The 14,438-nt window shown below is 43.0% G+C and overlaps 1 protein-coding gene across 1 annotated transcript in view; it reads right to left on the bottom strand.

Moving 5' to 3' along the window:
• Positions 1-13,037, bottom strand: part of DEPTOR (DEP domain containing MTOR interacting protein) — a 94,459-nt gene extending 81,422 nt beyond the window's left edge. The window contains exon 1 of the mRNA XM_081117088.1: positions 12,758-13,037. Coding sequence (XP_080973214.1) covers positions 12,758-12,885 — 128 coding nt within the window. The 5' untranslated portion in view covers positions 12,886-13,037. The remainder of the gene's footprint in view (positions 1-12,757) is intronic.
• Positions 13,038-14,438: the final 1,401 nt, after the last annotated feature.

Below are 14,438 nucleotides of genomic sequence, written 5' to 3'. Positions count from 1 at the left end.
AACACCAAAGCTTCTCAAAATCAATTTATAAATTTGCCAAACATTCATCTCTTCTTCAGAAGAATGTCATCAACTTCTGGTAGGTATTCCTTAATATAACCTTGCACAAACAAACCTCTCTCCCTCCCTCCCTCCCTCCCTCCCTCCCTCTCTCTCTCTCTCTCTAATATACATCAAGAGTTAGCAAACTTTTTCTGAAAAGTACCAATTAGTAAATATTTTTGGCTTTGTGGGCCATAAATTCTTGGGTGCAACTATTTAACCCTGCTGCTGTTGTAGCATGAAAGCAGCCATAGACATGGGTAAATGAATGGGCATGGCTGATTTCCAATAAAACTTTATTTACAAAAACAAGTATTGGGCCAGATATAGCCCACCAGCCATAGTTTTTGCCTATCCTCAACATCATTGATATTCATATTCATTTTAAAATTCATACTTTCAACTTCATAAATAAATGGATACTTTCATTTCATAATTGAAGAAAAAGTGCTTCCAGAATGGTAACTGAGCCATACTGATCTATTTACTATTATTAGTAGCAATAACAACGAGTGTTCCTTATATGCTAACCCTTATTCTAAGAACTTTACATGCATGTAACCTCAAGTACTCTACTTATTCTTCCCATTTTATAGAAAAAGAAGCAGAACTTTAAATTGATTCAGTCAATGCAGTATCCAGTTAGAGGCCTTGGATCTACTAAGAGAGCCCATTTATTCAAGAACCCATGCCCAGATTGCGCACACACACACACACCCCTTAAAATACTCCTATCCGTTCTTCTGCTCAAGCAAATTTTTCTCTCTCAGGATACTTGAAAATTCTAGCATAATACCAATACCCCCTGAAATCTTATAAAATCTTTATACTTATTGTCTTGAATTGAAGATTCCCCAATCCTTAAGAGTTCTGCATTCTCCTAATCCTAAAAATCAACAGGACGTATTTTCCACCAAATCTCAAGGTCTAGTGTAAAAAATTCAGTTACAATCATAAAATGATTGCCTTATCCATTCCTATAGAGGAAGTAAGAGGGTCTTGAACTGAGTATCCAGTGCTTGTTTTGCTATCGCAACTTACACTCTTTGAGAACGATGAGCCCAAACCTCTATGTTATAGTCCATAGTAAGAATCTACGGTTAACTAAATATTCATTCTAGCTCTAAACGGAAACTGAGCAATACCTTGAAAAACTCTTCCTCTACAATGTACCAATAATATTTGGAACATTTTTTCATGTTTCTTGCATGAGATTATACTGACTAATTTACTCCTTATGTGCAAAACATAATTCTGGAATACACATTTTCCTGGAGTTTTGTGTCATCGAAAAGCAGCAACAAGTAAGTTTCCTTCTAGAGCCTAAGATATGGCCAGCTGGACTCACATTCCAGAAATTCTAATAGTTTTAGTTAATGAAAGTCCATAGATGAAGAGTATTTACTATTAATATCTTCAACTAAAACACACACAAGTTAATCTGACACGTTTCGTGTATATATACTTGGTATGCTTCCTACTGATTAGGCATATGGAGTAGTATAAATAGCTAATTATTCACACAAGTAACCCAAGTTTTAGTAGCTTTTAAGTATTTCTTAATTAATTCTTATATCTATTAATGTTGCTATTCATCATTTTGATGTATATAGTTGACATAATGTGTGAAAGTTTAAGTTTTGCTCAACATGGACACAAATATTCGGAGACAAGTCCAATTTCAAAGGTCTAGGCTCCACATCCACAGTAGCAGGGGCATTCTCCACTTCTGACCCCAGGCATCTAAGGCTTAGGGCTGAGCCCAGCTGTGTCCTCAACCTATAAACTCTGAGAACATGGCTTTTGATGGGACATTGTGGAGCTGCAAAGCCCAGCTCTTCCATTTGGCTGGTCTTGTGGCCTGGGCATGTTTCCTAAACTCTCTAAGCCTTTATGTTCCCATCTCTAAAATGGGACTAATGATACCTACTTGAGTATTAAATGATATAATTCATGTAAAGTGCTTATCACACTACTTGCTATACTGGCAATAATACTGGTTATTATCAATAATGTCCAATGGTATCAATAAATACAAATTATTATATTATTATTATTATTTACTGAGAAGGCTAAAAGAAAATCAGAACAACATCAAACCCATGGATATCACAATGAATAGCATAGTAATAAAACAGTCTACTGCCAAGGGATAAAGGAAGCTCAGTGTTAAGCAATTAAAAACTGAGTCAGAGGTTAAAAGACTTAACCTAGTTTAACCTTTGAACTAACCACTCTCATTTATCAAATAAGGTAAAGTTTAAAGTCCTCGTTTCAAAACTTCAGAGTAAGTCAAAAGACACTGATAGCACTGAAAGATGGAATGCCTCTTCCGGAACTTTAGGCCGGGAAGCTGGGGACCTAAGAATGAGTAAGACAGTCCTCACTTTAGAGAGTGGCAGGTCTGCCACCTGTGGGGCGCAGGGAGGATTTGTGGACGTGACCCCAGAGGTCCAGCTTGATTTGCCAGGCAGTGAGCGGGCTGGGACTGGAAGCCCGGCCTTTCCCCAGCAGGAGGGGCTGTACCCAAACCCAGCCTCCCCTGGGATTCGTGGCCTCCCTTCCCCAGCAGGAGGGGCTGCGACTTCAACCAAGGCCCCACAGTCTCCAGGTGCTGCACAGCTGGCATTTCCCAGCTCAGTCTGTTCACACTATTTGAGGCCCAGAGATGAGGCCATCCTCACAGTGCACTACAGGAAGCTCGAGCAGCCGGGGCACAGGGTCTGCCAGCTTCGGGTTCCTGCCCAGCTCTTCGTGGACTAATGAGAGGGTAAAGGACTATGTGTCCTTCTTTCTGACCCTTTGTACTTATGGGTCTCCAGGAAAGGTGTTCCTTAAGCCACGCCACAAAATTTGGTTGTGGCCTTTACTCCCTTCACCACACAAGGGGGGCAAAAAGGGAAAGGGCTGTAGGGGCCCTGATGGAAGTCTACAAAGTAGAGGAAGGCTCAAAGCGGGCGGAACACCCACTCTGTTAAGTCACTAGAATAAGTCTGGCAACCAAAGCTGGACTTCCCTTTTAGAAGGTGCCATCTTCTGCTTATACTGCCCATTCCTGAAAGTCTGAAGGGGACACAGGCCTGCAGTCGCCCGGACCCTCCCCCTCCAGGAGGACATAGGGGCTCTTGGTGAAGACATTTGCTCTGTGAGAATCACATGCTTTACTTTAACAATCCTCCTGCCACGGCAGGCATTTCAGGTCACCTAGATAAGATATAGTTCTCAAGGCCTCATGGCCCAGTACTGAAAAATACTGGAAAACTTCTAATAAATGCGGTTTTAAGAGACTAACTAAATTTCTCAAATCTAACCTTTGAACAACTGGACTACTATAGAGTTTTCAATAAGTGTTTTCCTTGATAGACAGTGTACTAAAATCTCCAGGAAGGCCCTTTCCCAGGATTCGCCAAAGCAATTAAATAACTGTTTGATGCTCTATCAAGGATAGAATTTTTTACTATAAAGTTAAAAATAATTGTCATATTTTATTATAAGTGTTCTTCTAAGGACTGCTAGGCTAAATTTCAAAATAAAATTTCCTTTCATATAAGCAACCAATAAGAATTGCAATGATTTCCCAACATGTAGATTAGATTCCAAGTATGACTGCTGTGCTCATGGCCTTCCCCACCACCACCCACCCATGTAGAAGCTCATGAGGAATGGATTGATTCCTGGCCTCTAGACTTTTTCTCTGGCAGGGGCTAGAAGGTCAGCCAAGGAGGATTGGTAGGGTGGGAACAACATAAAAGAACTGAAAATGTCCCGATAATCCCCAAATTCTCACAGTTTTCAAACTCCTCCCTAAGTAAACATTCTCCAGAACTGCTGACATGTAGCCAAACCAACTTCCTCTCCTGTGTGTTCTCCTTTCGGATATGAAATTATCTAACAGCAAAACAACCACCCAAAGTGGAGCTAACAGGAAGACAGTTGAAGAGATTCCCTCCTGTTCATTAAGCATGTAAGTCATCAAATCGTTCTGTCCCATAATAAACAGAATGGCTCAACAAGTCCTGATGCACTGGAAGGGTGGTTTCTAATGAAATCATGGCCCTAAACCCTACACCTTAATTGGAAAGGTGTGACTGTAAATTATAAGAAAGTCTATCAGATTCTGCTCTTCTTGGCTTAAAGCCTTCATTAGTGCGAAGTTAGCAAATGACAAACATGTAGACAGAAGTGTTGGCTCCAAGCCCAGCTTCTTAGATTTCATGGATGCTTCTCAATGGGTTTAACTGGAGCTTCTCTCTTTTGTACTCAACACAGACATAAGAAAAATCACTCTTTTTATATCACAGTTCCTTGTCAGTACTTGAGTACAAAAGATCTGATGCATTTGTACACATCACCCATTTCAAAGAATAAAAAGCTAAACTCATGAAGGTGTACTGAGATATCAGCTTAATTTTTTTTGTTTAAGGGGCCGAGTCAGGGTGGGTTCGAGAGCAGAATTATTGTTTTCTTTCTTTCTTTGGATATTTTTTCCATTGCTTTTCAGAGAGAGTGCAGAGAGAGAGAAACATCGATGTGAGAGATACATCGATTGGTTGCCTCCTACACGCACCCTGACTGGGGCTGGGGATGGAGCCTGCAACCGAGGTAGGTGCCGTTGTCCAGAATCAAACCTGGGACCCTTTAGTCCGTGGGTCAGTGCTCTAACCACTGAGCAAAACCGGCCAGGGCTAAGCTCAATTCTTATTAACAGTGGAGAAAAAGTTGCCTCTGAAAATCAAAAGCAGCTCCCATTTCCAATTTATGCAGAAGGGAGGGAGGAAGTTGGTAAAATACATCGAAACACGTGACCCGAAAGACCTGTCTTAGTTGCGTTATATAAGTAAAGAACATTTGCCAACATTCCCAGAAAGTCTGCATCTTAATTATCCCTAAGACAGCTTTGCTTCAACAAAGAGATAACTTTTTCCAGCTTTGGCTGGGACGATCTCTGAGTGGAGGTGTTCCTTGGAAAGACATCAAAACCCAAGTGATACAAAAAGCATTCTTGACAATTTGAACCTGAGCCACTTGCCAGTTGTGAGTTCTATTTTACTTCTATTACTGAGCAAATCCTGAATACCAGGGCATAATTTCCAAATCAGAGGGTGGTGAGGGGTGAGAGTTAAGGGAGGGTACATATGGATGCTGAACAGGTGATCGTCATGGTGGGGTTTCCAGGGGATATTACATTGAAAGCAGAAGAGCACAACATGTATGCCAATGTCTCCCAACCTTTCCCAAGTTGTATCTTTCTTGTGGCTTTTTTGTGGGTACTAACCTAAGCCTAATGAAACTAGGACAGCATTAAATGAGACTTTCTTAATGAAAGAATATACATCAGAATGCTCATTTGTTTCTCTCATCTTAAGATCAGAGTAGCTACCGAGCATTCTGGGCTAAAACCGATCCTTCTAAATCCTGCCTGATCTGCCACAAAGCACATGGTTCACTTCTCTGTAGCTGTAACAGTTTTGCCACCCAAAAGAGAGCCCCATAGAGCTGGGTGATCTAATAAGGCCAAGACCTCAGGGGGTTTTGGGCCATGGCTTGGAATCTCTGGGCAAATAGCAGAATCAAAATATGTAGGTGCTAGTATTGTGGAAGGACGGTGTCAGCAGGATTCAAACAAATAAACCAACAAGCACGAACAGCAATAACAGAACCACAAGTAGCAGCTGAGGCTTAAGGGTGGAAAGCTTTGAGCCTTTCCTGATGACACTAGCTGCTAACTACCTCCTTCTCTGCAGCTGCCATGGGCTTCCCAGAGCTGGGAGCCCTGGCATTTGTCCCCTCTTGCCACACCCTAGCAAAAGCTGTGATCTGAAAATTGCACATAAGAAAGGATATCTTGTCCCACACTCCCGGTGTGTTTTCTCTCTCTTTATTTCACCTCTCCTATCGAACCTAAAAAATATTTTAAAATCTACAGGGGGGGAAAAAAGACTCTTTGTGCAGACCCGAGTCAGTGAGTGTTCTCTCTGAACTCTTCCAGGATGGCACCATCCCAGGCAGCCCTGGTGAAAATAGCTCCTGTTGCCCCTGCTGGCAGTGCCACAGGGAACAGCTGCTTGCAAGCATGCTGTCTGACCCACTAAGCCCTCTGTCCCCACCCTGTCTCCAATGTTCTTCTCCAAGTACCTAATAACCCATGAAAACAGTCACTGACATAAGCTTCCAAGTTTGGTTAAGGCTGATAAATAATGGAACAAGGATCTCAGATGTGAACCCTGCCCTCCTTGGTAGATAATGAAGAATAAAGAAAAGTGTGACAACTCTACATAAAATAAGTGCATAAGGGTATAAAATAATTCCACAATCACTTATTGAGCACTTACTAAGTGTCTTCCATTTGCATGATGTTTTTTGCAAGGGACAAAGTACTTCTCTTTCTCTCCCCCCCCTTTCTCTTTCTCTCTCTCTCTCTCTCTCTCTCTCTCTCTCTCTCTCTCTCTCTCACACACACACACACACACACACACACACACACACACACACACACACACATTCACATGCTCTCTCTCCAGGTAACAAGAACCTACTGGGGGCTTGCTCTGTGCCAGAATTGTGCTTGCTGCCCTCAATTCCAATTTGTGAAGCAGAAAAGACATTCACAGGAGCAGGGCATGTGTGTGGGAAAAGCCTCTGATTCAAAGGCAATTCAACACTCTACACCAGACTTCTCTGCATTGAGTCCAAACACAGTGACAGTCCATTTTCTAAAGCTGCCCCCCTCCCCTTTAATCTGAACAGGCAGTAATTTCCTGACTCCAGGATATATATTCTTTCCTGTTTAGAAGAATAAAGTGTATTCCTTCCGTTTGGATCCTGAGATTTCAGTAGTAGCTCTGAGCAGTAGCTTTCCAGCCCTTTCCTGCTGTTCCTAGACAGTTATAGTGTCTGGTAGAGCTAAGCTGGTAAAGGCTGTCCCCTAACACATTTTCTATGCCAACATAAAGCTCCTTAAGTTCAAAGTGCAGTAAAATGAACTATTTCTCTTTTTTCTGTTCTGTATGCTCTAAATTCCGCATCTTAGATTTATTTGATTGTAGCTTGGTCTTTGGTTCAGTGAGCTAGCCTTTACCTTTTATCTGCATACTGCATTAACACTTGCAAAGCAAACTCGGGAAGGCAACTCAACATGTATTGAATCAGGAAAGGCAGTCTGTTATAACCAAAAATCGAACAATCTAAAGAAACTGCTAGTTCCTACAACTTAGCTAAAACTCATTGCCTAGTAAATTGCTTTTAAGGAACCAGCTCTAGTGATTGGGTGAGATTGTGGCAATGAGCATATTTAGTCTAGGTAGCTCAGCATAACTGAAATACCTGAAACGTTTTTCTCTTAATTAAGCATTCCTCATTACATTCTTAATACTCCTCCCCACTCCACTTCCATCCTCACAGCTGGCAAAATCGTGAACTGCAATTTATCTCCCCATTATAATGATTATAAAATCAGAACGAGTGGAGATCAAATTAAGTTTTCAAAACCACATAGCAAGGAAGACCTGGCTTAATAGTTAGTAGAAAAGAGTAATTATTCTACCTTGTCAAAACATAAACACTTCTAGAAATAAACTAGATTTTCCCCAACAGAATGGAAAAAGCATTTGTCTAACTTGTTTGTTTGCAAAAGTTGTCACAGTAGAATGTGATAGTCTTATAAACATAATTCTATTTTACATTTGTCTTGCCACTACATTTTTAACCCTCTGAATTACTAGTTGAGGGCACCATTAAACTGCTGTCTAGCATCCTGCTTATAAGCAGGGACTCTCAGCTCTATCACTTTCTGGCGGAATAACCTTTGGCTTGTTAGTTTAAATGCTCCATTCCTCAGTTTTCTCATCTGTATAATGAGGGTAATAAGCATAGAGTTGCTATAAAGATTAAAGATATGTAGATAGATAGCTACACACTTAGAAGAGTCCTTGGCAGGTAATAAATGCCATATAAGTGTTACCGTTATTACCACGCTCACCATTAGCACAAAAAGAACGGTGATATTGTTGGGCTTCTTTACCTAACTGCTCTATTAAAAACCACTTTCTTGTCAAACATCCCTGAGGTTAGCCTACAGAAGAAACATGAGGTGGATTTCAGATGTCATAATTAGAATCTCATGATTGCATGGGCAAATTTCAAGAGGAAAGATTTATACATAAAACATACAAAAACTAATGATTTGAAAAGACGTAGTATGAAACTCCACTAATATGAATGATTTATATATGGTTATCTTCAAATTAAGAACGTACTGAAGTTTTCTTGACTATTTATGGCACCTTCTCTTCATTTTGTATCAAGAATAATACTATAAAAATATATACGTAAAATGTCAGTCCCTTCTGATATGGTGATGCGTTACTGAGTTGGCAATAAATATCACTGCATCCTTTGGCCAATCAAAAAAAGAAAGCAAAAAGGTTATTTGAAAAGTTTAAATATTTTGTCTTTCATCACTCTAATGTGTCATCCAAACGCATTTTTGCAATAGTTTTATTGAGATATAATTCACATACCACACACCTCATCCATTTAATGTGATAATGCGATGGTTTTAAGTATATCCACAGTATGGAAATCATCACCACAATCAAGTTTAGAACATTTCATCGCTCAAAAAGAAATTCTATCCCCATCAGCAGTCACTCTCCATTCCCCTCCTGCTGCCGCAGGCAACCAGTTTTTATCTCTATAGATTCACCTGTTCTGAATATTCCATATAAGTGGTAATACAGTTAATACGATATGTGCCCTTTTGTGTCTGCTTTCACTTAGCATAATGTTTTCAAGGGTCCTCCATGTTGTAGCATTATATCAGTACTTTATTCTTTTTTATTGCCAAATAATATTCCATTGTGTGGATCTATCACACATTGCTTATCCATTCATCAATTGATGGACATTTGAGTTGCTTCTGTGTTTGGATATTATGACCAATGCTGCTGTGAAAATTTGTTCACAAATTTTTATGCAGACATTTTCACTTCTCTTGAATATATATACCGAGGAGTAAAATTGCTAGGTCATATGGTAACTCCATGTTACTCTTTAAGAAAATTCCAGGCTGTTTTCCAAAGTGGCTGCATCATTTTACCTTTCCACCAGCAGCGTATAAGAGTTCCAATTTCCCCACATCTTTGCCAACACTTGTTATTATGTCTTATTATTATAGCCATCCTGGGAGTGTGAAAAGGTTTATTATAGCCATCCTGGGAGTGTGAAAAGGTTTTTAGATGTAAAAACATGGGAATACACTGGGCTGGGAATTACAGTATTCTATGGTAAGGGAAGCGTGAAGAGATTAGAAAAAGGAGCCTGAGGTCAGGCTGGAAAGGGAAGCAGGAAATGTTTTTAAGTCTGTCACTCAATTTCATGTCCTTAGGCAACCGCCTGCCCTATCCAAAGGGTCAGAATTGTGAACAGCCCTCAATTACACATCTGGAGCTTATAATAATCATAACTAATCTTGGTTTATTGATTTATTTCACAAACGTACCTTTCTATGTTATATTCCATTGGATCCAGCACCACAAACCTTATATGGGAGGATTGCATTATTCCCATTCTTTAGGTAAGGGAACTAAGACCCAGAGTACCTAACTGACTTACCCCCAAAAAAGGTAGTTAAAATAAACACATACATACATAAATAAATATTAAATTATTAAAATTCACAGAGCTGGGCGTGGAAACCATATTTTTTTATTGACACACAGAGAGAGAGAGAGACATCAATGTGAGAAACATCGATTGCTTGCCTCCTGCATGGGCCCCAACCAGGGATCAAACCCACAAACTGGGCATGTGCCCTGACCAGGAATCAAACCACCACCTTCTCTTGTACAGGATGATGCTCCAACCGAGCCACACTAGCCAGGGCAGAAGCTAATTTTTTTTTATTTCAAATCCCAATCCTTAGTCTCCTCTTTCCTCATTACCTTCATTTACCTCATCTTTGGTGACCCAGAAAGTAATGGATAAGCAAGAGAGGGCAGAGAGGAATTGTGTATATGTGTAAAGCAATTAGAGGCAGGAAGCCTGCACATCACAAACGGGACACAATCAGACTGTGAGAGAACAACTAGGGACGTAAATCCAAGTTGTGACAATGACAGCAAGGATGGCTGCATGCCCACTCCTTAATGAGAGGTCCCTGCAGTAATCAAGAAGCCAGGGCATAAGGCCACTTAAATCCCTAAATTCTGATTATATTATCTGTACTTACAGTAGTATATTTAATTATACACACTAGTCATTCAAATATTTATTGAGTGATTATTATGTGCCGGTCACAGTACTAAGATGAGATTTTTAAAAACAATGACTATAGCCCTGGCCAGGTGGCTCAGTTGGTTGGAGTGTTGCCTGGCACATCAGAGGTTATGGTTTGATTTCCAGGCAGGGCACATACCTAGGCTGCGGGTTCCATCCCCAGTAGGGGCACACACAGGAGTAAACCAATGTATGTTTCTCTCTCACATTGATGTTTCTTTCCCTCTCTCTCTCCCCCTCCCTCCCTCCCTCTGTCTCTCTCCCCCTTTCTCTTGCTCTAAAAAAAAAAAAAAAATCAATGAAAATATATCCTTAGGTGAGGATTTAAAAAAAAGCAATGACTATAAATAGCTAACATTTACAAAGCCTTTTACATATAGCATCTCATTTAACCCTCACAAAATTCCTGCAAGAGAAATGGAAAGTGAATCATGAGAAGTTAAGTAAATTGTCCCAAAGTCACAGAACTAATAAGCGACGGAGGCAGAGTAAGAACCCTGGCAGCCTGGGTCTACACCTGTGTTCTTAACCACCACCCAGTCCTTCCTGCCAGAGCTTGCTCCGCTGGAAGTCACATGTGGTGACACACAGAGAGTAATAATACTAATTAATTCCAGCTACCATTTGTTGAATGCTCATTAATACATGAAGCCCAGGGGCAAATTCTCACAACAAGTCCAAGAAGTACTTATCTTCATTGCCATTTTAGTAGAGGCAAGTGTTTCAAAGAAGTAAATTAACTTGTCCAAGGTCACAGAGCTATAATAGCTTATACAGACCTGGTGCTTACTGCACTCTTCTAAGCACTAACTTATCTAATCCCCATAACAACACTATGAGGTAGGCTCCATTATTACCCGTCATTCTTAATTAAGAAACTTGTCCAAGGCTTCACTCTGATAACTGGCAAACCCAGGACTCGGTCTGGCTTCAAGTCCTCATCAAAACAAAATTCTGACTGTCAACTCATGAGTGAGAGAACCTTCTATCTTCTTACCAACATGCTAAGCATGGCCCTCAAACCTGCGGTAGGGCGGAGGGGTGCTAGGGAAGAAGGGAGTAACAAGAGCTCTGGGGACCCTCCAGAAAGGAGCATTTAAGCTGCATCCTGAAGGTGAAAGTAAGTACTTATTGGACAAAGAGAGGCACCACGCAATTTATTATTTTAAAGGAAATGAGATGTATCCAATTGAGGCCTTGGAAAAAGACAATGTAGTTTCAGATTGAATTATAAAATCTTTACTGTGTATTAACTTTTCAATTAAAATTATTCTTGATGAAGGAAAACATGGTTTTTAATCGCTTAAATTTGGCTATACATTAAAAAAAATCAAGAAATAGAAATGGGCAATTTTCCTAACGTTAAACTCAACCCTGACTTCCAATATTTGCTTCCTCAATCTCAATGCTGCAAGCAGGGTGATTACCAAACCCTTGGGATCTCTGCAAGATTTTCTCTCCTTCAAATCTGAAACACAGCATTTAGAAACCACGATGAGCCTGGAGATTCGGATCAAGAACTAGAAGGAACCTGTGCGCGTGCTGTTCCCGCGGGGCGAGAGGCCGGCGGGCAAGCTGTGGCTCCAAGGCTGCAGAGCCAGGGCTTTCCTAGCAAACTGATTTATGAGCACACGACGGGCGGCTGCAGAACCGGTCAGACCGTGAGTACAATTCTCAAACCTGAATCCAAGAAGAAGGTCCGGGATGGGGGGGATGGTAAGGCGGGGTTAGTTCGCGGGGGGGGGGGGGTCACTGCCTGTCCGGGGTGAGACCCGTCAAACCCTAATTCTTGCAGCAGCCAGGCCCATGGGCGCGGGGCCCACAATGCGCGCCGGGGGAGTAGACACAGCAGCGGGGCAGCGGGACCAGGCGCCTCCACGCCCCCTGGCGGACCCAAAGGACGGCGGACGAGCCCGAAGGTGCAGTGTTTCAAACCCGTTCTCTCGGTGTAGCCCTCACGACAACCCTTCCGGAGAGTCGCCGCGATCAGCCCCATTTTACAGATGAAATGCTGAGGCTCAGGGAAGTGCAGCAAGACTTGCCAGCAAACAGGAAAACCCCAAATGAAGGCGATCGTCGGGCCGGTTGCTTTCACCGAGGAGGAGAGGGGAGGGCCGGGGCGGCCGGGGCCCCGCGCCGACCCCTCGGGTTCTCTGCGCGGAGGAGGGGCCGGCTGTCAGCCCCGCGGCCCCGCAGAGCCCAGGTGCCTGCGGAAGGAGCGCGCGCGGCGGGCGCAGCGCGTCTCAGGGCGCAGCGCGCACCCCCGCTCGCCCGCGTCCGCCTCTGGAGCCCCGCGCCGGTACGGTCCGCGCGCCCGCAGCCGTCCCCGAGCCCCGCGCGAGTCGCAAGCCACGAAGCAGGGCGCGCGCGCGCGCGGGACTGCTGCGGACACGGGTGGGCAGCGCCGCCGCGAGCCCACCGGCACTGCCCCGCGCCTTACCGTAGCTGCTCCCCGGTGACCAGGACCTCGGCCATGCGCTCCAGCTCCCTTTGCTGCGCCCCGCCACTCCCGCTGGGGCTGCTGTCGCTGCCACCGCTGCCGGCGCTGCCAGCGCTGCCGCCCTCCATGCTCGCGGCCGCGCCGCTACCGCGGTCTCGGCTGGCCGCTCGGGGTTTGGGTGTTAAATCAGCCTGCCCTCAGCGAGGCCTCTCCCGCCATCTTTGTTAGGGGCAAGCCCGCTGCTCACCCGCGATTGGCTGGAGAGGGAATCCCTGTGGGTGGCCGAGGCGCCGGGCTAGTCCGCTCTAGGAACTCCAGCTTGGGGGCGGGGCCGGGCCCCGCGTGGTCGGGGGCGGGGCCGGGGAGGAAAATATAAACATCGGGGCGGGGCGCCGCGGCCGCGTTTTGGGGGCCGGTGACGGTTGAATTCGGCGAGCGCCCTCTCCTTGACCCACGGAGCTCCCGCTGCAGGACCCGGGGGACAGGCTGGGGGATTGCTAAACAAGTGTGAAGGTATTTTAATTATACTTTCCATGCCCCAAATGGCCGAAAAGTAAAAATAGTAACAGTATATCTAAATAGTGAACGATGAACAATATACAGGTCACTCCAGGGCCCAGAGAAATTAAGTATTTTTCTCCCCCCAGTCCTCTTTACCAAAGGCAGTTTACTTACCTTATGTTGTAATGAATAAAGAATGCTGGCCTGGGAATCAGACAGACCTGGGATCCAGTTCCACGCCCACAATTAATCCTGAGTTTCCTCCTTTACAAAATAAAAATAATTGTGGCTACCACTTGTTGACATGTGCTGCATACTTCGGGTAGTTGTTAGTGCAACAAATCATAAAATGGGTTTTTTTCCTCATTTTATATCAGGAAGCAGGCTCAGAGAGATGGGGAAACTTGTCCAAGGCTAGCAGCTAATAAATGCAAGAAGAATCAAACCCAGGAGATTCTGGCTACAAAGTTGTGTTCTTAAAAGATTGTCTCTTAAAATAGGGATATGATGGTATTGTCTACCTTACAGGGAATAGGGAAGGAACTTTGACTAATGCCAAGTGTCCTGTTTGTCTGTCTCATGCAGGGTCAGAGCCTGGTCTACAGGAAAACTCGAGTAATACTAATGGCAGCAGTCGTTGTAGTAAAGGGATATCTGTGGATTGATGTTTTATGCAGTTCGTTACAGTATTTGCATAAATACAAGTCTCTGCACTCTTAAATAAATGTGAACTACTTTTTAAAATTAACAGTATCTTGAAAAACAATCTCTCAATTGCTTATATGCAGTAGAAGTCTATAGAATAAAAATGAAAATGAGAGGGGTGCTGAAAATCAACTCCTTTGTATATTTTATACCAATTCTGCTATTCAAGAGTATTTATACCATCTTGAAAGTTTATTGTTTTTATTGTTCAGTTTTGTTATTTGAGTGTCGTTTTTAAAGATCACCATAGCCTTTTCCAACATTCTGCAAGATGACTACTTAACTAAAAATCTGCAACAATTCATTGAACATTTATTCTGTGCTTTACATGGTGCTAAGCACTTTGTTTATGTTATTTAACTTATTCTCACAGAAAGCCTGAGAGTTGAGTATTCATGATATCAGTTTACAAAGGAAAGGTTTAGGCATAGTTTGCCTGTCAAACCTAGAAAGTCAGGCAGCCCTCAAACCCTAC

This window comes from Miniopterus schreibersii (genome assembly GCF_964146895.1).
Source record: "Miniopterus schreibersii genome assembly, chromosome: 17".
Classification (NCBI taxonomy): domain Eukaryota; kingdom Metazoa; phylum Chordata; class Mammalia; order Chiroptera; family Miniopteridae; genus Miniopterus; species Miniopterus schreibersii.
The sequence above is the reverse complement of the archived record's forward strand: the minus strand, read 5'-3'. Positions and strand labels throughout refer to the sequence as shown.